The sequence below is a fragment of the Lygodium microphyllum genome, chromosome 25 (genome assembly GCF_053477565.2).
Source record: "Lygodium microphyllum isolate KBCC chromosome 25, Lygodium_microphyllum_v1.1.10, whole genome shotgun sequence".
Classification (NCBI taxonomy): Eukaryota; Viridiplantae; Streptophyta; class Polypodiopsida; order Schizaeales; family Lygodiaceae; genus Lygodium; species Lygodium microphyllum.
The window spans coordinates 50,914,152-50,938,159 of NC_141159.1; the positions used below are offsets into that span (position 1 = coordinate 50,914,152).

A 24,008-nucleotide genomic window follows, 5' to 3' on the forward strand; every position below is an offset into this window, starting at 1 on the left:
GTGCATCCGTTAACTCTTCAGTATCACAATTCGTTCTCTCAGTTTCTCTAGATGACATTGTTGAGCTTCGACACATAAGATGTTTGTTTGAAATGATAGTTAGCTTCGTTTCCCTCTTGCGCTCTATTTTCTCTCGCGTTTGCACTTTCCCATGTTTTCCCAGACATTAGTTGTCCAGTACTAATGTGAATGGCACTTGCGACAACTATTGAAAAAGACTTGTGACTGGGAAGAAAAGGGGATTTTTGGTCCTTTTGTCTAAATCCAAGGTGACACTAAAGCTGGTTTGGTTTTTGGCATTTGGAAATTGGTGGGCCAAGCGGGTCGGGCTTTTCTTGGTTTTATGCGTTCGAATGATGTTTGTCCATCGTCACTGTCTGAACGAGTCGATATACAAACAGGCGGGACTTCTCCGTTCACGCGATCATCACCTTCAGCAGGAATGCTGCATCATCATCGTCGTCGTCGTCGTCAGGAATGAATGATCGACCTTTGCTGCTTAGGCGGGTTCCTTTCTCTTTAGAAGCTTCGCCGGCCTCCATTTTGTTCTCACAGCATTCCTCTCAAGGTTGCCGCAGACATGGGAAGCTCATTCCAACCCAGGGACTGCAACGACAGCTGCAACCACCGCTACGGAGTTCTGGACATCCCCTGTAAGTTCACAACCTTCTTTTACATCTTTCTGGTATTACAGCAGTCCAGAAAAATACTCGGTAGAAACAATGGATTATCGCCACATCGAAATAGAAAGAGGTTTAGAAACAATAGATTATTGCGATGTTGAAGATAAAAAGAGGCGGAGCACACTCGCCAAAGCGGGATTTGTTAACAAAAGTTTGAAATAAAAAACTGTCCAAGAGTATACCAACTCATGGATCAATGCCAATGACATCCAAGCATTAGACACCAGCAGCCCATACACAAGAAGTTTTTGACATTTTCCCATTCCCATGTGGGAAAAGGGGCTCTTTTTGCTTGCTTGTCCCTAGAGAGTTCAACTTTATGGACCCGCAGTCCCTTGCCCCCAATTGCACCTAGCTAGGTATGCAATGCCTCCCAAGTAGAAGCTCATTACGTTGTCATAATTCACAATGTGAGAATTTGTTGAAAACTTCTTGTGATAGTTCTACCATGCTTGATAGAATTATTAGGCCAAGAGTGCATGTCCATCACATCTTGCTTTGGTGTGTAGTGTTGATCAACATAGCAAGCTTATCGAGGAGGCTTTGCCAACTTTGACATTTGCTCACTAGAGTACTGATAGCCATAGTGAAATGAAGAATATTTAGATATATTTAGGTGCAATACGTGGACTGTCAAAAGAACTTCTGAAGTGTTGAAAATATAGCTTATCACTCTCTGAGAAGGGGATATTATGTTGGTTTTCCAACTTAACAAAAGCACATCACATATAAGGCGTAGTTGACCTTGAGTGTATAGAGAGATTCTCAATACCAAGGAGCTTCAACATTTATGATAACAAGAGTGGAGATATTTTAATATCTAGTAAACTTGCAATTGGTGGTGGTAGCTAAGAGCGAAAGCAAGAGCTATGGAGGTTCAAGGAAGAGAGCAAGATAGTGTGTAGAAACTCCAACAGTCATAACATGTGACCTACCTTTCCTTATTCTATTATCATAGAAAGAACAAGTAAAGTAACAGTGATAGGTGGCTTTCCTACAGTGTATAAGTGTGTGGGCAGTAAGTACAAGTAAATGTAGATAGCTAGGCACATGTGACCTTGAACCCCTAATAATTTCTCACTTAAAGTGACAATGACAAGCGGTTGCTATTTTTAGTGTATAGGTGTGTGGACTGTAAGTACAAGTAAATGTAGGTGGCTAGACGCATGCGGCTTTTAATCTCCAACAATCTCACTTAAATAAAAAGTGACAAAGTATAACATGTACATAGAAGAAAAATAGGATGAGAAATAGATGTCATCTCATTCTACGCCCATTAACTTCCTAAGAAAGACATAATTTCCACTGGGAGACTTTTAGTGAGTAGGTCTACAGGATTCTTGTCACTTGAGATCCCGACAAGCTCTATCTGGTTGTCCTCAATCACCTCTTTGATAAAGTGGTAACGAATCTCAATATGTTTAGTTTTCGCATGAAAGACTAGATTACCTACCAAATAAATAGCACTCATAGAGTCCAAATGCAATGTAGGAGTCATAGTCATACCAAGGTTTGTTACTAGACGGTCTAACCATAGGGCCTCCTTACAAGCCGCAAGGTAGTAGACAAGTTTGTGCATTTTTGTACCTTGGATATTAAAAAAACAACCCCTCTAGCAAAGGTGAAGATATAGCCAGAGGTGGACTTCCTATTGTTTGTATGTCTTGCATAATCAAAGTTGGTGTAGCCTATGACTCTAGTATTTTGGCCAACATAACAAATGCACATATTTGTAGTGTCCTTAAGATATCTCATGATATCGTTCATGATGCCCCAATGTCACCTGCTAGGTATTGCCATATAATGAGTCATAACTTCCACTGCACATGCTATCTCAGATCTAGTGACTATCATGGCATGGATCAAGCTACCCACCATGGATGCATATGGGATCTTGGCCATCTCAGCTCTCTCATTATCTGACCGGTGACAATTTCTGTGATTGACTTTATATGAGAAGGTAATGGGCGGTCAATAGGTTTATCACCTTGTATATGGAATCGCTCAAGGACTTTATAAACAGATCCATATTATTACGAGAATAACTTCGTGAATGTATAAAGGTATCGAACTTATGATATTATTTTCAAGTTGCATGCTTAAGTCCATAAAGACTCTTCCTCAACTTGCACACTAGGTTTTCCGTGTCGTTTTCGTTAAAAGCCCTTAGGTTGTTGCATATAGATATCCTCATGCAGGTCTCCATGTAAGAAAGTCGTCTTAATATCCATTTGGTACAAGTTTAGATCCATCCATGCAACTAAGGCCAATACTAAGCAAAAAGTTGTCATCTTGACCACAGGGGAGAATATCTCATCAAAATCAACTCTCTTTTCATGTTTAAAATCCTTAGTAACTAAACGTGCCTTGTATGCTAGCTTAGAGCAAATAGGGGTGCTCTTCAACTTATATACCCACTTGCATGCCAATGTAAATTTACCATCTCGCAAGGAAATTAAATCCCATTTACAATTTTTCTACAGTGATTCAAACTTAGATTGTATGGCCCTCTTCCAAGAGTGACTATTACCTGTGTGTATAGCCTCTTCATAAGTAAGGGGCTCACTAGAATTTGTCACCATGACATAATGCATAAAGGGCTCAAAATGATCAGGAGGAGGTGAGGTTCTAGTGGAGCATCTTAAAACAGACAATGGGGCTTGTATGGCCTGTCCTCTATATCTAACATCACGATTTTGCACAACAGGCGGATCTTGGGCCACTACATCATCAACTCTTGCAGGTTGTCTAACTAGGCCTGGTTGTACTATAGCAAGAGGGTCCTCTTGAAAGATTACCCTACCTACCTCAACTACTTGCTTTGGTCTCATATGCATCTTTTCCTCATTGAAGACAATGCCATGGCTGTGGATAACCTTTTGAGCCCAGGAATCCCAAAGGTGATAGCCCATCTCACCTACATTACCATATTCAAGAAAGATGGGACTTTTGATTTAGCTTATTGTGTTTATCTTTGGAAATGTGGCAAATAAGTCTCACATCCAAAGATTCGCAAGTGTGCATACAAGGGAGGTTTACTAGACCTTACCTCCTTTGTAACTCTACCACTAAGAGCAGTGCATGGGGATCTATAAATAAGATGAACTGCAGTAGTAACTTCCTTAGCCCAAAAGTATTATGGTAAGTAAGCTCGCTTCACCAAGCATATTGTGGACTCTTTCCTCAATAGTCCTATTCATGTGCTTTGCAATACCATTCTGGGGTGGGGTGTAAGGGGCGGTCAATTGACATTTAATATCCTTCTCATCACAAAACTGCTCAAATGCCTCAGAGAAATATTCATTCCCATTGTTAGATCGTAGGCATTTCAGCCTATATCCAGATGGGTTCTCAACCATTGCAAGAAAGTGTTGAAAATTGAATAGTAATGACTTCTACTTAATAGGATAGACCCAAATCTTCTACGAATAATCATCAATACACGTGACAAAAAACTTAGCACTACCTAATGACTGATAGGGAATGGGACCACAAATATCTGAATGCACAAGAGCTAACCCATGTGCGTAGAACCATTCTTTTTATGCAAGTTATGAGTTTGCCTACCATATAAACAATGATTACATAAATCAAAACATGATTTAAGAGGTGGTAAATATTGCAAATAAGTGAGGATTTTTATTCTTTTCAGGAATATATGCCAAGACGGTGATGCCAAAGAGATATATGTGGATGATCAATCACGACTTAAATATAATCAACAAATCGAGATACAAGCAAGGGATACAAGCTGCCAACCTTGGCACCTTTAGCAAAAATGAGGTTGCCACATGTAATTTTCTATGTAGAATCATCAAAAGATACATGATATTTGTTAACATCGAAGGGTCTAGTTGAGATAAGGCTTTTAGTCAAAGCTAGGATATGACGTACATCATGCAATACAAATAGAGCACTAGTACTTGTCAGAGTGCAGCGATGCGGAAGCGTATGACAAAGACTGAGAGAGAGTGAACACAGAGAGAAGAGAGAGAGAGAAAAGGAGACTGTGTAAGCGTAGAAAATCTGCAGTGTAGTATGCTGTATAAGAGTGTAGAAATATACACGGGGGCAGAGAAAATATCTGTGTATGTCTCCGACTTGACCTCGATCTCCGTCAGTCCGAGCACAGTCTATCTCAGCCAACAAATCTCAAGACCGGAATCTGAAGTAAATAGATGACTGAGTGTGCCACAAACCGGCAATAAATAGCCAAAAAATAGAATATAACTGCATCAGGTCGGTTGCATTAAATGCAGCCGACTGCAGTAAAACTGTTCGACTGCAGGTGCTGATGTGGCACCTGCTGATGTGGTACCCTGCTGAAGTGGCACTGCCATACTCTGCTGTCCAACGACTGTCCAAGAAATGATTGTCTAACACCCCCTCTCAGATCCTGGACGGGTCAAAAGATTGAGGGATTTGAAATGCTGCTGAAGAAGAGCCTGGGGAAGCGCCTTCGTAAACAAATCTGCAAGATTATCCTCCGTCTTGCAGCACTCCACATCATTGGTCCCATCCAGAAGCTTCTCCCGAATGAAGTGACACTGGATCTCCATGTGCTTCGTCCGGGCATGGAATACAGGATTTCGTACCAAGGCAATGCAACTCTCATTGTCGCACTGTAGAAGAGTAGGACGAGTTTGGAGGCAGCCAAGCTCCTCCAACAATCTCCGAAGCCACACAACCTCACATGTGGTGGAAGACGCAGCCCAATACTCTACCTCAGTAGAAGAAAGGGCTACCGTGGGCTGCTTCTTGCTATTCCAAGAGATAACACCTGTACCCAAGGTAAAACAATAGCCTGTAGTAGACCATCGGTGGTTCACATCGCCAGTCCAATCCGAGTCACTCCAACCTGCAAGAACCAGATCGGAAGCATCTGTACCTGCGGGATAAGAAATCCCTAAGTCAAAGGTCCCCCTCAAATACCGAAGAATTCTCAAGGCAGCCTGCCAATGCACCTGTTTGGGTTCAGTCATGAACCCTGCTAAAAGACCCACATCAAAATAAAGATCAACACAAGTGTTGAGAAGCCAAATCAAGGATCCAATCAATTGACGGTAGTATGAAGCATCCATTACGGGAGAATCTGAGTGTGAAGTGGCCTTCCAGTTCGGATCCATAGGAGTAGTAATGGGCCAACAAGTCTCCATCTCAAAAGTCACCGAGAGCTCCTGAACGTACCTCTGCTGAGAGATGAAAATCCCCCTCTGAGACTGATAAATTTCGTGACCCAAGAAGAAATGAAGAAGCCCCAAATCCATCATCTCGAATGTTTGATATAAAGCTGTCTTGGTCTCTTGAACCTTCTGTGCATGATCCCTTGTCAAAATCAAATCATCAACATACAAGACAAACAATACACGACTAACCTCGAAAGTGTGCACATAAAGCTGCGGATCGGCCTTGGAGCGCCGATATCCCAACTTCGACTGAAAAAACGAGTCAATCTTCTCATTCCATGCATGTGGAGCCTGCTTGAGGCCATACAATGCCTTCTTCAACCTGTAAACTTTCCCATCCGAGGATTCAAAGCCAAGAGGCTGCTCAATATAGATCTCCTCCTGCAAGTCACTATTCAGAAAGGCCGACTTCCCATCCAACTGATAGACAGGCCATCTCCTATGGCCAGCCAAGGCAAGAACATCATCGGGCCACAAAGATCCGTAGATACAAGCTCCATGGTGAAGTAGACCGCCTAGAAGCTTTGTTGGGAATCGCATCGCAATGCGATTTCCCACGAATGCAAGAGACACATGGCTGATGGCTCACCACTATATCCGGCAAACCTCGAACAAACGATCCTCACGACGCCTTCCGAAGGCACTCGTAGTTTAAGTGGCCAAACCAAGCATGCCATAGCTCGGATTGTGTTTGAGAAGTAAGAAGAAGAGAGGTAAGAGTTGGGGAAGACTTCAACTTGTAGATGCCATCCTCCTCATACCCTACAGAGAGAACCTTCCTCGATCCACGATCAAGGATGCGAACAGTATCACTGTCAAACTCCACCAAGAGACCAAGAGCACAAATCTTATGGATTGAAAGCAAATGATACCCCAAGCCTGGCACATGCAACACCTCGGAAGTGTGGGTACCATCATATCCATCTTGAATAAGCTGCATCTCACCCTGCACAGCGATAGACACAGAAGAGCTATCTCCAATGAGAATTTGCCCACGCGAAGGTCGCAAATGGGCAACACCATCGGAAGAAGGAGTCATGTGCCGTGAGGCACCACTGTTCACAATCCACTCTCGAGCTTGGGGAGCTGTCATCGCAGCATCAGAAGTCTTCGATGTAGAATTGCTAAGTGTAGAAAAGCGGCTGATGAGGGTGCAGCCACCGCTCTAGAATCCTTCGTCTCCTTCTTCTTGGTGTCCTTCTTGTCTTTGTCAAGGCAATCTTTCTTCCAGCGACCGGTCTTACCACAAATATGGCAAGTCGATTCCTTCTCCTTGTCCTTCTTGGATTTGTTGTCCTCCTTCTTCTTCTTTTGGTCCTTCCCCTTCTTCCGAGAGGCTTGACCAACCAAAGCCTCCGATTTGGAAGCATTCTGTTCCTTCAATTGTTCCTCTTGGTCCAAGACCATAGGAACCAATTCTTCCCATCGAAGAGTCGACTCCCGCCTTGATGCAATAAGGGTGCAATAAGTTAAGTGATCGCCATGCCTTCGGAGGAAATAGGCTTGCCTGCATTTTGAACCTGCATCTGAAGCTGCCGAAGCTTGTTGATATGTTCGCGAAGTGAAGAAGACTTATTCACAGACAAGGTCTGCATCTGCACCTCCAAAGAAACCCTCTTTATCAGGGTCATCCGGTTGTACATCTGGTCGAGCTCCAGCCATATCTCTCGAGCCACCGTCAAGTGCTCGATGTGAGCTATCACGGCTGCATTGCAAGATAGAAACATAAAAGATCGAATCCTGGCATTCAGTTTGTCCCAATGAGACTGAGCCTTGGTCAACTTTGCACGAGTATTGGAAGAGAGTTTGGACTCATCCCTCACCGAGGGCCTGTTAATCTCCTCCATCACTAGTTCGCCAAATCATAAGACTCCAAAATGGCCAACATCATCACCCGCCAGATGCGGTAATTGTCACCATCAAGCTTTTGATCCGATGGAAGAGCTGGTAGGACAGGCACCTTCCTGTCCATTACTGCCTGGAACTCCAAAACAGTCTTTGTAGTAGACATGTTAACCTGCAATACCTGCACAAAAGCAAAATCAGCCCCCTTTGACTGTGTAAACGCAGCCTTCTAGGGCTGGTTCCTCCACTGCCCAAACCTTCTTCACCTGCCGAAGGCGATGAAAAAGTAAAATCTGCAATGGAAGGCCTCAAACGCAACCTTCCTCCCCTTTGAATAGCAATAACCTGTAGCAAATTCACCAGTTGGACTCCTTTCCCACACGCCCACGCTCGCTTCAGCCTTGATCCGATGCGCAACCCTCCCGCTCGCCCTCGAATCCTGGAGACGCAGCCTTGTGTCGCGCTGAAATCTCCTCTTTAGATAGGTTCAGCCCTCAGTCAGTCCATCTTCACCGCTCTGATACCATGTGAGAGTGCAACGATGCGGAAGCATAGGACAAAGATTGAGAGAGAGTGAACATAGAGAGAAGAGAGAGAGAGAGAAAAGGAGACTGTAAACGCAGAAAATCTGCAGTGTAGTATGCTGTATAAGAGTGCAGAAATATACACGGGGGCAGAGAAAATATCTGTGTATGTCTCCGACTTGATGACCTCGATCTTCGTCAGCCCGAGCACAGTCTGTCTCAGCCAATAGATCTCAAGACCAGAATTTGAAGTGAATAGATGACTGAGTGTGCCACAAACCGGCTATAAATAGCCAGAAAAATAGAAAATAACTGCACCAGGTTGGCTGCATTAAATGCAGCCGACTGCAGTAAAACTGACCAACTGCAGTAAAACTGTTCGACTGCAGGTGCTGAGGTGGCACTGTCGTACTCTGCTGTCCAACGACTGTCCAGGAAATTACTATCTAACAGTACCAAGCTGCAATTTCACATGACCTATGCCAATAGTGTCACACACATGATTATCACCTAGTTTGACAGAACTTGTAACAATATGGTACATATAAAACTAATGACTATGTGGGCAACATGAAAGGAAGCCTTTGAATCAAGAAGCTAACACACTGAGAGTAAGCAGATTGAATATCAAGCAACTAAATAGCATTAAGTGAAGAAGCAATAAGTTCGTAATCATCTGAGGTATACTCCAAGGCATTTATCTCATAGAGACAGGGAACGCCTGTTCCGGCGCATAGGAACGGATTAACGCGTTCTGGGAGGTACGAGCCCAGGAAACGCTGGTGAAACGTTTCCTCCCGTTCCGTGGCCCGTTCCCGCCCGTTCCCTGGCCATTCCCGTCCGTTCCCTGTTTGGAACGGCCGTTCCAGCAACATAATTTTTAAATTAAAAAAAAACGTATCGCCCTCTACTCCCGCCTGTTGCTCGCTACTCCCGTGCCTGCTCCCGTCCACCTATGGGCTGTCGCGACTCGCCTGCATCTCCCGCCTATCGCCCGCGAGCTTCTCCTGCCTGTCGCGACTCACCTGCTTCTCCCGCCTGTCGCCTGCCTTCTCCCGCCTGCTCTCGCTTCACTCACCTGCTCCGCCTGCCACACCTACCTCGCCAAGGCCGTGCCTACTTCTGCCCACCTGCCTCTCCCGCCTACGTCACGTGCGGCCCACCTCTATTGCTTGCTTGGCCTGACTCCCGCCCGCGATTAGGTGAGGTCCAAGGAAACTTGATTCTCGATGCTCATGTTGAAATTTTGGCCGAAATTTCTGCAATTTCATTGGACTTTCAACCTTGGTTGAAATTTCTGCAATTTCATTGAACTTTGACACATGGATGTTGAAATGTTGGCTGCAAATTTCTGGAATTTCATTGAAGTTTACTGATTATTTGTCACTTCTTTATAGATGGCAGCATTGACATCTATGGGATCTTCATCATCCTTAGTAGGTACTTTGTCAACAACTGGATGAAGTCGAAGCACTACTTGGTCATGGTGGGATGAGGTAGATGCAGGGGTGCCATTGAGAGGTGGAGGGGCTCACCCTTGGAAATGCAAACTTTGCTCTTATGCTCGCACTAGTGGGGCTGATAAAGTGAGAGCCCATCTTCTACATGAGGGGAAAGTGGTGCGTTTTTGCACCAATTTATCAATTGAGAAAAGGTAGGAGTTACTTGACCGCATAGCCATTTCTACGGGGAATTCACATGCCAGGAGGACGCCAAATATAGCAATGGATCCAACAGCATGGACTCCAAGGCCAGCAAGACATGGTGCTTCATGCAGAAGACCACCAGGATTAGTGGCTATGCAGCCTTCTCATGGGCCATCAATGGCAACAGGTCGTGGTGTTAAACAGAGTTCATTGCACACTTCATGGGAACCAAAGAAAAAAGAGAAAACAGATGCAACAGTGGCACACTTTTTTTACCATGACCATATTGCATTCAAATCAGCCAGGTCACCTTATTTTTTAAATATGGTGACAAAGATTGCAGAGTATGGACCCACATATAAGCCCCCTTCATCAGAAACTATCTGGACTACATTGCTTCAAAAGGAGAAAGTAGCCATCATGGTGTTGTTGCATATTCTCGTGGAGATGTATACTTCATTGGTAGTCATGATGCTTCAGAGACTGGAAAGAGTGCAGATGTATTGGCATCCGAGTGGTGCGAGGCAGTGCAGGCTGTTGGGGCAGAAAATGTAGTGCAGTTTGTGACAGATGGTGAACCTACAAATAGGGCAGCAGGAAACATTTTAATGGCAATGTATCCACATATCACCTTTAGTCCATGCATGGCGCATTGCTTGAATAACTTGTTGAAGGATATTGGGGACTTGCCATGGATTGCATCTCTTGTTGCGAAAGTCAACAAGATTATCACATTTATATGTAATCATCAGTACTTGCATGCTGAGTTTTGCAAGAGAAGTGACAAAGAACTTCTTAAATACTCGGATACACGATTTGCATATAACTTTCTTATGCTTGGTCAATTGCACTATTGCAAAGGTGCAATTAGGGAGCTATTTGCTAGTGATGAGTATGAAAATTGAACTGGGCCTGCCACTGCTACTGCTGTGTTATGTAATGCATATGTTTTTGATAGAGATTTGAGGTCAATCGCACCAACCAAATGGTTGATCCTATTATGCACATGTTGAGGCTTGCAGATGGCATGGATCCATGCATTGGGAAGATCTATGAAGGTACTGCAGCATATGTGCTTGATCCTGAGTTTCAAGGAAAGATGCAAGAAAGAGACCTTGAGGTGGTCAAGGCTTGGAACACATTACTTGCAAGGCTTTATCCTAGCCGTGAAATGCAACGCAAAATTAAAAATCAGCTCTCTGTATATCAGCAAACATTAGGGATGTTTGGTACAGAGGATGCACTAGAGGACAAGACAAATATTGGGGCTGCTTTAAGGTGGGAGGACGACGGGGCAGAAGCTCCAGAGTTGCAGAGTTTGGCTATTTGTATTCTTAGCCAAACAATTAGCTCTTCTTGTTTAGTGCAACTATGGAGCTCATTCAATCACATTCACTCAAAGAAGAGAAATCGTCTTGGTACAATGAAGACGAATGACCTAGTTTATGTAAGCTCCAATCTTCGCTTGCTAGCTCGTACATCAGTTGCAAAGGCTGATTCTTTTATATGTTGGGAAAAAGATGACGATGATGATGATGGTGATGGTGATGGGCAGGATGTTGTTTAGCAGGATGAGCATTCAGGCACAGTGGAGCCATCTTCCATGAATCAGAGCACTTAGTAGCTAGCCTTTTGGAACTTTAGAGTGTTGACTTGGAAATTGGAGTTTTGTAACTTGGATCTTTACTATTTAGGCTTTAAAGTTTAGTGCATATTTTGTGTTTTTGCAATGCACACTTGTTGCCAGTTGGACTTATGCAACATTGTTGATTACAATGTTGAATTATGAATGCGACAATCCATTGCTGGTTACAATGTTTTGAATCTTTATTATTGTTGAAACTTGATTATTATGTCTCTAGAGTCTAATTTTCATGAATTATGGTTGATATGATCTCTCTCTCTAGATTCTAAGACAAGTGTTGACTCTCTCTCTCTCTCTCTCTCTCTCTCTTTTTCGTAAAAGGTAATTGTATTAATTACGAAAAAAATACAAGATTACTTGATTCTCTCTCTCTCTCTCTCTCTATATATATATATATATATATATATATATATATATATATATATATATACACCGTTCCCGTTCCCTCACTTTGGGCGTTCCCCCTGTTCCAGGGGGTCCCATTCCCATTTCCGTTCCCCGTTCCTGGTAACTATGATTTATCTTTTCTATCTTAATACTAGACTTAGGAACAATGGTGCGATCATTAGAAGACTTAGCATTATCCTACAGTTTTCCTTTGCTTTTTTTGCACCTATCATTGTGCATCTTATGCAATGCAGCCTTATGTGACCCTACTGTCCACAATAATGGCAAGTAAGAGAGGACTTAGGACCACGTGACTTATTGTGCGATTGCTCAAGGGACTTATATTTGTCCCTGTTGGGCTATGAGTTTGTACCACATCACGAGAAGTACAAGTTGCATTAATGTTCTCTATTCACTTCTTCGGTAAGTAAAGTTGCCTTTATATCGGAGCATTTAAATCCATCTTCATAAGCATGAGCACTCATAGCAATATAGAATTTATCCCAAGACTCAGGTATCGTAACAAGCAATAATAGAGACTTTATGTTATCCTCAAACTTAATGCTTTGCGAGATACGTTGATTGATAATGGAGTGGAACTCATTTAAATGAGTGGACATAGGAGTGCCCTCCTTTATGCGAAGGTCCACAAGCTTCTCTAACCAATATAACTGAGATACATGACTTTTGCCATAAATCATATACACCGCCTTTTGTCTCAATAACATTGAAATAAACTTGCTTGGACAATGACAAGATAATGGCTTGCAATAGCTCATTCAAATTAGCCCATGCCTCTGTATCAAACTTCTTGGGCTTTATGCCTTTGCATTTCAATGGTTGGATTTACTTTTTTTGTACCAATACTTGCAAAATCTGAGTCTTTAAATAATTGAAGTTGGTGCCATCCAACTCGTCTATGTTAAAGATGACACTATCAAAGATATTAGAGACAAATGCAATCTCAAACAAAGGAGTAGCATGGACATAAGCCAACTGTGCATACGAGATCTCTCAAAAGCAATAGAGATCTACCAATTTGCAACTAACTCATTGCACATGGACAGTGAAGCTCAAGTACGTAACCCATAATGCATCCAAGTTGACAAACCCATTTGATAGGAGGAAGTACTAGGTGTATAAACCAAAGCTAAATTAGCCCACAATCATTTGTATTTCAATGAATAATATAGATTGTAACCAACTAAGCATATGTACGTGAGCAATTAAGAGTCTCCCATTGACTTAAGAGTTTAAGCTTTGCAATAAAATATCAAAGTGCTCCCATAGAAGCGAATCCAGAATGTCCAAGAGCCAAGCAAAGCTCAATACATAAACCTCATAACATCTAGGTGCCTAATGACGTGAAGCAATATATCCGAGAGCATATACCCACAATAATCCTTCAAGCTTGTAACCAATAAAATGTCAATGCAAGTAGCCCTTGCCTAAATGCAACCAACTGAGCTTAAATCAAACATGTAGAGCTCAACAGCAACATAAGCATATCCGAGCATAAGAATCAATGCCAAGCATCAATACATACATGTAGCATCCCCAAAGCATGTGTAAGCATGAAAGATGTTTGCTGTCCATAGGGTATTACAGTAAGAAACCCTTCAAGAATTGAGCTAAAAAAACTCTAATCAGTCCAATAGCCTTTCATGAGCATCAATACATCATGTAGGCACAATAAATGGGCCCCATAAGCATTAGTAGAGCATAAAACAAGTAAATGCTTGTTGTCCAAATGGTGAACAACAGACCTATTCTGAACTATAGGTCAATGGCTGACCTCAAAAACTTTGAATAATGCCCAAGATTGAAAATGCTGGGGAGAACGCCAAGTAGGTGAATAGTGATGCAAGAGCTCAACAAGAGCTAGAGAAGATGTAAGAGATTAGGGACAAGAGTAGCCTAAATTGGTGCAAATCACGCTAGCTGCTCCTAGGCTCCTGTAGGCTATGGTTGAGGTTGTTGGTCACTTGTTAGGGCTTAGTGCAACCCGTGGATAGTCTTGGTCAATATTGGAACAAGCTTGATGAAGGGGAGCTCAATGGGACACATGCATACCTTGGTGTGTGGTTGCCATGAAAGCCTCAAGTCAAGCTCTCTTCTTGGACTGAATGTAATGTGGATGAAGCTCCTTGATTGCTCGCTTTGATACTAGTTGAAAGATGGAGCAAGAGTGGAAGCACAAGCGGAAGCAAGAGCTATGGAGGTTTAACTAAGAGAGATCAAGATAGTGTGTGAGAACCTCAATAGTCACAATGTGTGACTTGCCTTCCCTTATTCTATTGCCATAGATAGAAAAATGAATAAAGTAACAATGATGGCCAATTGCCATCTGTAGTGTATAGGTGTGTGGGTAGTAAGTACAAGTAAATGTAGGCAGCTAGGCACAAGCGGCCTTAACACCCAACAAAGGTGAGGCTGTTCATGATCGATCAAGTATGCAAGGAGCTTCCTCCTATGACCTTGTTAGGATGAAAAAGGGATGTGGATACACTTTGCCCAATCATTGAAACTCGTTGAAGTCAAACTATAGGTGCATTGATAAGACTAGATGTCCTATATCACCTAGACTCATGTTTGAAATAAGCTTGAGTTTTACAATTGAATGCAAATACAGTTGGAAGAGAAGGAAAAAGATTCATATGGGGTTCTATTAACCCATCACAAAGTTGTCCTTTTGTGTAGCATATCCAAAAGAAGAGTATATGCTTAATCGGTCCTTGGAGAAGTGATTTATGAAAGTGTTTAAGTTAAAACTCTTGATAAAGTTCCTTAATCTCTTGCTTAAACATGTCAAAGTTCCTTAATCTCTTACTTAAACATGTCATTGCTCCCAAATAAAAAAAACCCAAAACTATTTTGCAAAGGAGTATTTACTCTTCTTTCGTTGTTGGTGTAGTGGCTAGAGCAATTTATGAGATTTGACGACAATTTGCTCTGATGGAAAGCATTGAGTGTAATTAGCCTTCCTTCTTGAAAGGGTGATGATAACCTGCTTTAAGTCAAATTATAGCAAGCATTAAAATACACAAATTTGAGAATACATGCTGTACCACTTCTTCTTGGATGGTTGATGCCTGATTGGCCCTAACAACTGGCACCCCTTGTGGTATTTCTTTATCTTGCATTGCTATAAGGTTGAAGAAACACTGATGTATAGGCTGATCTCCTTCGTTGTCATAAATGACCGTCACTTCTTGAACACAATTTTCCTCTTGATTGTACAACAATCCGGGATTAGTTTGGGTCTTTAATCTCTTGCTTTCAGGCCACAATAATTTGAGAATGGGCTATTCCTCGGATCAACTGCAAATTAATGCCTTCAATTGCTACACGGAGTACTTGGTCTAAGTCCTGGAGTAGGGATCTTTAGGTAGCTGTGGAAACCCTAATTTTGCTTGTAAATTAGGGTTTTAGCAGCAATTTCTCCAATTGCCCTTCACCCAAAGTTGGAAGTGGTTGCAAACTATTGCGGGATTGATTGAGTATGAGAATTAAAGGTGTAGAGAGAGGAATTTCACAATTCTGTTGCTGAAAAGTGCTTGTACTAGTCACTGCCCTGATCTAGAACAAAACTGCTGCCACCTGCTGATTTGTGGGCCCTAGATGGCTCTCATCTGTCCAAAACTGAAGTCCCATGATGCTGATGATCTCTTGGGATCACTTGCCTACGGTAGAAGCCCCTTTGGCTCATTGGAATTGCACATAGACTGCTGGTGCCTGCCGTAACAGCACTCTCTCCTCTCTCTCTTGAGCCCAAAATGCACGAATGGTCTAGAATCACCCCCAGCCGGCCCCCAATAGTTTTCTTACAAGTTTGCATGGGTAATTTTTACAAGTGGCAGCTTGTTTATCAATTGTTAGCCTTCTAATTGTTATCTTCAGCTTGAATTAATTAATTTTCAGATTTTCAGATTGACTATCATCCATTTGACCTTGCCCAAGAACTAGCTAGTACCCATTTACAATTGATGTGCTAACGCCCATGGAACATTTAATGGTCCCAACGTTAATTGGCCTTGGGTTAGCATTAGTTAATTGATTAATGCCTAGTTTCGCAATGTCACCATTGGACATTTAATGGCCCAATTGATGGCCTAGACCCCAAACTGACACTAAGCACCCACAAGTACCTATTTGGCATAACTTTGTACAACTTTTGCAATGTCACCCACTGTTCACTTGGTTTGCTTAGGCCATCACTGTGACTTAATTGACTTGCGCTTCACGTGCACAACTTAATAATGCTAAAGCAAAGCATTAAAAATACACATATTTGCGATAGACCTCCCCCATGAAATCCTCCTAATCATCTCTAATTGCACTGACAAAAGATATTGAATTGGAAAAAATAATAGGCATCAAAGTCAAAGAACATCAATTGCTACTATTGATACTAAGCTACTACCAAACACATGCTAAAATTCCAGCCAACAAAGTTGTAATTGACCAAAAATGAATCATAACTATTGTCAAAATCACATAGGATGCATCCATTAACTCCAAACTAAAAGTAGTAAAACATAAACTAAGCTTAAATCATGGCTGAACTATCAATGGGATCCATTAACACTCAGCTGCCCATAAAAACCAGCTGAATACCATGGATACCTGATGATTATCCACTGAAAACTAGTAATTGATAATCAATCTTTGATGGTCATAAGCTGATGCAAATTTAGAGTTTCAGAGCCATGGTAAAACCCATATCTCTTTGCATACCAATTGCTAGTACATTGAATAGTGACCTCATGGCAAACATATTGTTAGCAAACAATACCTTGAATGCATGGTAGATATATCCGAGATCCACTATACACATGAGTTGTTCATCACTAGAGGAGTGGAATCGCCACCTTTTCCTTGAGCATTAGGTAGTCCTTTGGACCTCTCCCTCAATTGAACTTGGAAGAGCTTTGACTTATAATCAGCTCTCGTTGAAAAGCCTCTATGTAAAATTGCAACAATTGAGAGTGGTTTGCCAAGTCACTGTCTTTCATCCATTTGCCATCCATTGGTTAGTAATTTTTAAACTTCACCAAGTAGCTCTTGGAAACTTTATCTTAGATCGTTCTTTGTCTATGTGCCAAAATCTGCTCAGGTGTCAAGATCTCATCTAGCTTCTCAAACTTTGGCTGAATTTCAACAGGCATATCCTCAGGCACATCAAACGAGAAGCACATCACATGAAAAGGCCATAACAAGCTCACATGAAGAGCATTATATATCCGCCAATGTGGAGGTAAATTCAGCCCATACTCCACATCGCTAATCTTTTTCATCGCTTGGAAAGGCCCATAATAGCATATATTTAGCTTTGGATACAAATGGTCTTTACCTTTTCGAAATGTAGCAATACATAATCACCCTTTGCAAATTGCAAAGGATGCCTATGGTGATCAGCTACCCTCTTTTGCTTTCCTTGTGACCTTTGAAGTGCTTGCTTGACCTTTTGCTAGGTAACATCCATGCTTTCCACATACCTATCAGTCTAAAAAATCTTATCCTCTATGCATAAAATAAGGGATACTTTCTTGTTACCCTTCACAACCTCAAATGGAACCTTAGCAGTGGAACTATGCATTGTATTATTATATGCAAACTCTACCAAAGGCAAGTATTGCTACCACCATGTCTTATGCTCTAACACATAGAACCTCAAGAGGTCTAAAACTATGGAGTTTGCTTCTTCAGACTAACCATTTGTTTGTAGATGGAAGGACTAAGAAAATTTCAACGTGGTACCCATGTTCTCAATCAATCCCTTCCAAAACACACAGGTTATCCATGCCACATGGATCTTATTCATTGATGATCGACTCTGGCATGCCATGGAACTTAAATACATGTTGCAAAAAAAAATCTTGCAATATGAGTAACCTTTATTGTTTTTCCTCACTAGAATGAAATGGACTTGCATACCAAACTTGCAAATGATAGTTCAGATTCCATCATTCCTTGTAGGTGTCTTTTGAAGATGAAAGATAAAGTCCATAGCAATGCTATACCAAGGTCTTAGGCAAGGGCTGCAATAAGCTTGGCATTTTTTGCTTATCATACGTGACCTTTTGACACACAATGCATGTGCATGCAAATTGATTTAAATCATGTCTTAAAGTTGACCAATAGAAGAGGTCCTCCATTGCCTTCATTGTAGCATCCATGCCTCTTTGCCATGCATAAGGAAGAGGATAACTTTCTATCATCACTTTTGTCATGAGGACGTATACTTTTAATGCATAGCTTTGGTATTATGAAGTTGTGCACATGTGAAGTGCAAGTCATTTAAGTCATGGTGATGGCCTAAATAAGTTAATAGTGGGTGACATTGGCAAAAGTTGTACAAAGTTATGCCGGACAGGTACTTGTGGATACTTGGTGTTAGCTTGTCCAAGGCCAATTATTGTTGGGACTGTTAAGTGTTCCATGGGGATCAGCACATTATTTGTGGATATATGTTGGCAGTTATTGGGCAGGGTTAATTAGTTAATTTCTAGACATTAAATTCTGAAAATTAATAAAGTAAAGCTAAAAAATTACAATTAGAAGGCTGCGAAGTGGCAAAACAGGTTGCCACTTGTCAAAATTACACATGGAAACTGGGAGAGAGCTGTTTGGGGGCTGGCTGAGAGGCATTCCAGCCAATTTGAGCTCTGTGGATGCCGAGAGAGAGAGAGAGAGAGAGAGAGAGAGAGAGAGAGAGAGAGAGTGTCAGTTATACTGTTCCTTCTGCGTGCACACTCACAGGTTCTTGATGGTTTTTGGTATGTCATTATTACTGGTTTTGGCTCTCTTACCTCTTTTGAACTGTCAGTCATTGAAGATTAGTTGACTGAATGGGCTGACTTCTGTCCAGATTGGCCATTGGCTTATTATTGTTGGTGTTTAGTACATCCTCAAAGGCACCCATCATTGCTGCCTTTGTTGTCATGTTTACCTTGACATCTGTTCAAGGCCTAATCAACTCTTCTATTGCATAGCATTTTATATGAGCAACATGTATGATCCTTAGTGGGTGGTGTCTTGTGGGTGTTTTTCATTTATGTCAGGTGTTTGAACAACATAAGTACACACAATGTTCTAGACTTATTTATGCTTTGCCATGAATTGCACCTTATGAAATGTTTAGAAAATGGTACATTTGCCTCAGTTTAAAATTATTTCCCTTATTTAAAGTGATAGACCGTGTAATGAGGATTACTTAGACCCTATCAAATGGAAAACCATGCTACCAGAGGAAAATGCTTACTCTCAAACAACATGCCATAGTATAAATGAACCGTTGAATTATGAAGGGTTGCTAGCCGAGTTCTCAATCATGTTGGCCTTATTGTTGTCACTGAGCTAGTGGTCTCCTGCAATATGTATCGAACTGCTATGTTCAATGCACTTGCTAATATTTCTGTAAAGGTTGTGAGATCGAAGGATCGAGGTGCAGCTCAGAGTTCAGTAGACAGTGTGAGAGTAAGAGAGACAGAGTGAAGCACGACACCCAAGAGAATAGACTAAAAGAGTGTAAACTGAAAGTACAAGGTACAACCCTTAAACCTTAGGGTTGTAGGGGGTGTTCACAGCCGACACACACTAAGTGCCCCTAAGTGTGTAACATAAGCACATAAGCACATACGACAATAAGACTATAAGTCTGGGGGAAAAAACCTCTCCTACCGAGAGTAAAAAGTGCCCCAGTGTCCTACTGATCACCGACACTCCCATATGAGCGTAGGCGTAAGTGAGTCGTGAGTCAAATACCCAACAAACCCCCCTGGAGTGAAGAGTGATCAAGAGTACAAGGATCATCCGCCACCAAAGGATATCAAATTTAAAGCATCGCGAAATGCTTCAAATTTGTTACGAGGAAGAGCTTTGGTGAAGATGTCTGCCACATTACTGGTGGTAGGACAATAGACAAGGCTGATATCACTTGCATGTAGCCTCTCTTTGACAAAGTGATAATGGATCTCAATGTGTTTCGTGCGGGCATGAAACACTGGGTTCCGTGCCACTGCAATGGCACTCTGACTGTCAGTGAACAAAGGAGTAGGCTCCATAACAGATACATCCAGATCAGCTAGCAAGCGTCTAAGCCATACGCATTCAACTGTGGTAGTGAAAGCTGCCTTGTATTCAACTTCACATGACGATGTGGCAATAGTGGATTGTTTCTTGCTAAGCCAAGAAATGCAAGAAGAGCCAAGAAAGAAACAATTGCCACTAGTAGAGTGACGTGTATCATAATCACCAGCCCAATCAGAATCACTGTAAGCATGTAACTGCAGTGGTCCCCCCTTGGCATAAAGCAATCCAAGAGATCGAGTACCCTGCAAGTAACGAAAAACACGCTTGACAGCTTGCCAATGTGACATACGTGGCTGATGCATATACCTGCTCAAAGCTGAAACTGCAAACTGTATGTCCGGCCTAGTGTTGCATAGGTAGATAAGACATCCAACTGCAGGAGCATATGTATGTATATCAAACAAATCACTGTCATCATGTAATGACAGTTTCAGTCCAGGTTCCATGGGGGTACAAACTGGCTTGCAATCCTGTAAGCCAAACTTCTCAAGAAGCTGCCCAATATACCTTGACTGAGATAGCCCAATACCTCGAGCATCATGTATGAACTGGATGCCCAAGTAGTAATGCAAAACTCCCAAGTCAGACATGTCAAAAGTTTGTTGCAAATTTTGTTTGAATGCTGAAATCTGATCAGCATTGTTCCAGTGAGCAAAAGGTCATCAACATAAAGATATATAATCAGCATAGATCCCCCTTCTTTACATACGTAAAGGGTAGACTCAGATGAGCTGTTTAGAAACCCGTGACCAAGCAAGAAAGCATCTATTTTTGCATACCAAGCTCTAGGAGCTTGTTTCAAACCATATAGTGCCTTTTTGAGCTTGCATACCAAATGTTCTGAGCCTTCAACTGTAAAACCAATGGGCTGCTGTACATAAACTTCCTCCTGAAGTTCCCCATGTAAAAATGTAGTCTTGATATCTAGCTGATGCACTGTCCAACCATAATGTGCAGCCAAAGCAATCATAGACCTGATGGTCGTCATACGGGAAGTAGGAGCAAATGTCTCCTTATAGTCAATGCCCTTTTTTTGTGCGTAGCCTTTAGCTACAAGCCGTGCCTTGTATTTATCAATGGATCCATCTGCTTTCCTTTTCAGTTTGTAGACCCATTTCGTTCCAATGGCTTTCTTCCCAAATGGCAAGGACACCAAATCCCAAGTTTGATTCTTAGTAATAGAATCTAATTCAGCTTGCATTGCTGCCTTCCAATGCACACTGTGTTGTGCATCCTCATAACATTCAGGCTCTGATACCAAATGTGAGATCGAAGGATCGAGGTGCAGCTCAGAGTTCAGTAGGACAGTGTGAGAGTAAGAGAGACAGAGTGAAGCACGACACCCAAGAGAATAGACTAAAAGAGTGTAAACTGAAAGTACAAGGTACAACCCTTAAACCTTAGGGTTGTAGGGCGTGTTCACACCCGACACACACTAAGTGCCCATAAGTGTGTAACATAAGCACATAAGCACATACGACAATAAGACTATAAGTCTGGGGGAAAAAACCTCTCCTACCGAGAGTAAAAAGTGCCCCAGTGTCCTACTGATCACCGACACTCCCATATGAGCGTAGGCGTAAGTGAGTCGTGAGTCAAATACCCAACAAAGGTTGCATCAGTAGTTTGTAGATCAGAGCTAGAGAATACATTTGGGGTACAAGCACCACTTTGGAGCTTGGAACTAAATAATACTAGAAGTTTTGCAGCTGAATGACTCCTTAAGAACATGTCAGTAACAATGACTATAAACTGAAGTAAAGGTTCTAGTTGCAGAGGGTTTTGTGGTCATTGCAATTGCCACTTTGTATAGGTCTTTCTTCAACTTTCTCTCACTTTTGGAAACTCAAGGCTGACTTTTGTTGTAGCTTTGAAGAATTAAAAAATGACGTATGCAAGCTCTGCTGCAGGGAGGGTATATTGTAAGAAGGCTTGCAACAGTGATGGTGAAAGCTGGGATGACTGTGAGTAAAACCTGCACCCTTCATAAGACACTTGCAAATCCTTTTGAGCAATATTTTCTTCTTATTTTTCTGGTTTAAGGAAACTTAACTAGAATTGTATTGCAACATTATTCTCAGTTACTCTTTAGAATTTTGCCAAATCGCCTGATTCAGGAGTCATTGGGCAAATGCTTTTTGTCTAAGAGAAAAAATGAAAGAACTATTTTCTATGAGTCTGTGCAATCTTGAGAGTTCTTTCATTGTCTGATTTTAGGATTATCTTTCACAGGATAGCTGCATTCATCCTGCATTCTTCCATTATTCATCCATGACCAACTTTTGATACACAGCCTTATTTTGTGCAAAAAGTTGCAAAACAAATTAAAAGCTACTCAGAGGAAACGAGTACATCATTTGGCTGGGCCAGGAATTGCAACTGGACTCTTGTTTAGTTGCCCATGGGGCAAGCAACATTGTGAGCCTTTTTCATAGAAGGCTGCCAGCATTGGCAAGCTCCTTTGCATGCTTTCTACTGAGAACATTAATATCAATAAAGGCATGCAAAGCAAACTCACCACCCGCATTGGCAAGCTCCTTTGCATGCTTTTTACTGAGAACATTAATATCAATAAAGGCATGCAAAGTAAACTCGCCACCAGGTTGGTTCTGCCTGCCCAGAGACAATGGATAGGCTGTCTTGCCACCAACCTCTGTTGCAGACTGTCTCGTTGTTGGACCTAAGGGAATAGACCACTGTAAACTCATCATTAAAGTTGCTTTAACTCTCCATAAATGATTGACAGTCTGTCTGTAGTCAATGGACAGTCTCTCTCTCTACGAAGCTCCCGATTTAGCAAAACTGGTCTCATCCTTACTAGGCTCAGTGGCACCTATAGAAGTTCTCAATGATCTGCATGAGATAAATAGTCCTCTTTGGCTAGTTAAACATGGATTTATGCAGCTCCATGCATTCTTTGATGTTGGGCAAGAGACTTCTACATAGTGGTGCCAGGTATCCCTTCTTATGATGCATTTTATTGTGTTAGACCATCAATCACATATTTCAAAGTCTTTTGGCTGTAATGCACATCTTCATGTCTCAAAGACCTGGAAGAGAGAGTTGGACTTCAACTTCAGAGGCACCCGGAAATCACACAGTTATTTGTACAGTCAGTTGACCAAGGGTTAAAGGCCCTATGGCTTGGATAGAGGCTAAGATTCTTATCAGCAGGGATATTGCATTCCATGTGGATTTTTCTCCCTGAGGTTGTTTCTTCTACTTGTTGTACTTCAACTTTTGGTATTTCTATGGAAGCCCTATCTCTTCCCCTAGAACTGCCACTTATTCCACTCTTTTTATCACCTTTGGATCCTACCCATAGAGGCTGCCTTTATCACTATTGCTACCCTTTACTTTCTCTTGTGAGCCTATCTCTTGCCTCGTGGATCCGGAGTCCAAACTTTCTTCAGCAGGTGACCCCCTTCCAGATGCTACCTACTTTGGTGACTCATTGGGTCTCTCATATGGCTTATCCATGCTTGGCCCGACATTTTCTATATGGTAGCTTTGTTGTTTCTCCCCTTCATGCTCACTAGTGAGCTACTCTCCGCATCTTGCAGTATCTTCAAAGGAACTCAATCCTATGGGATCTTGTATTGAGAAGGGCCCACTTTTACAGGATGGAGTGAATGAGTGACTCAGATGGGGTTGGTGAGATCGATTCCCTTCGTTTAACTATTGGATTTGCATTCGCCCTTGGATCCGGTGTAATTTCTTGGAGCAGTAAGAAGTAGCCTCCCATTGCTCATTTATTGATGGAGGCAAAGTATCAGGCATTGTGTTTTGCCACTTAGGAGGTGGTATGGATTCATTGCATGTTTACGGACATTGATTTCCCTTGGGTGGGACCTACCTCACTTTGGGTTGACAACTGAAGTGCTCTTGCTCTCATGAAGAGCTTGGTGTTTCATGCTCGCACGAAGCACATTGAGGTTGAGTACCACTATGTTGGAGAACGGATTTAGGAGTTTGAGTTAAAGTTGGTCTACAATCCT

At 42.0% G+C, this 24,008-nt stretch overlaps 1 protein-coding gene across 4 annotated transcripts in view; it reads left to right on the top strand.

Annotated features, from left to right (window-relative positions):
• Positions 1-302: 302 nt before the first annotated feature.
• The window catches only part of LOC148014214 (defensin-like protein), a 67,836-nt gene continuing 44,130 nt past the window's right edge, over positions 303-24,008 (top strand). The window contains exons 1-2 of one of the 4 annotated variants that reach the window (XM_087667042.1): positions 303-653; positions 21,879-21,974. In XM_087667042.1, the coding sequence (XP_087523168.1) occupies positions 21,896-21,974 (79 nt within the window). In that variant the 5' untranslated portion in view covers positions 303-653; positions 21,879-21,895. The remainder of the gene's footprint in view (positions 654-21,878; positions 21,975-24,008) is intronic. The other 3 variants (XM_087667041.1, XM_087667039.1, XM_087667043.1) reach the window with 3 other exon arrangements.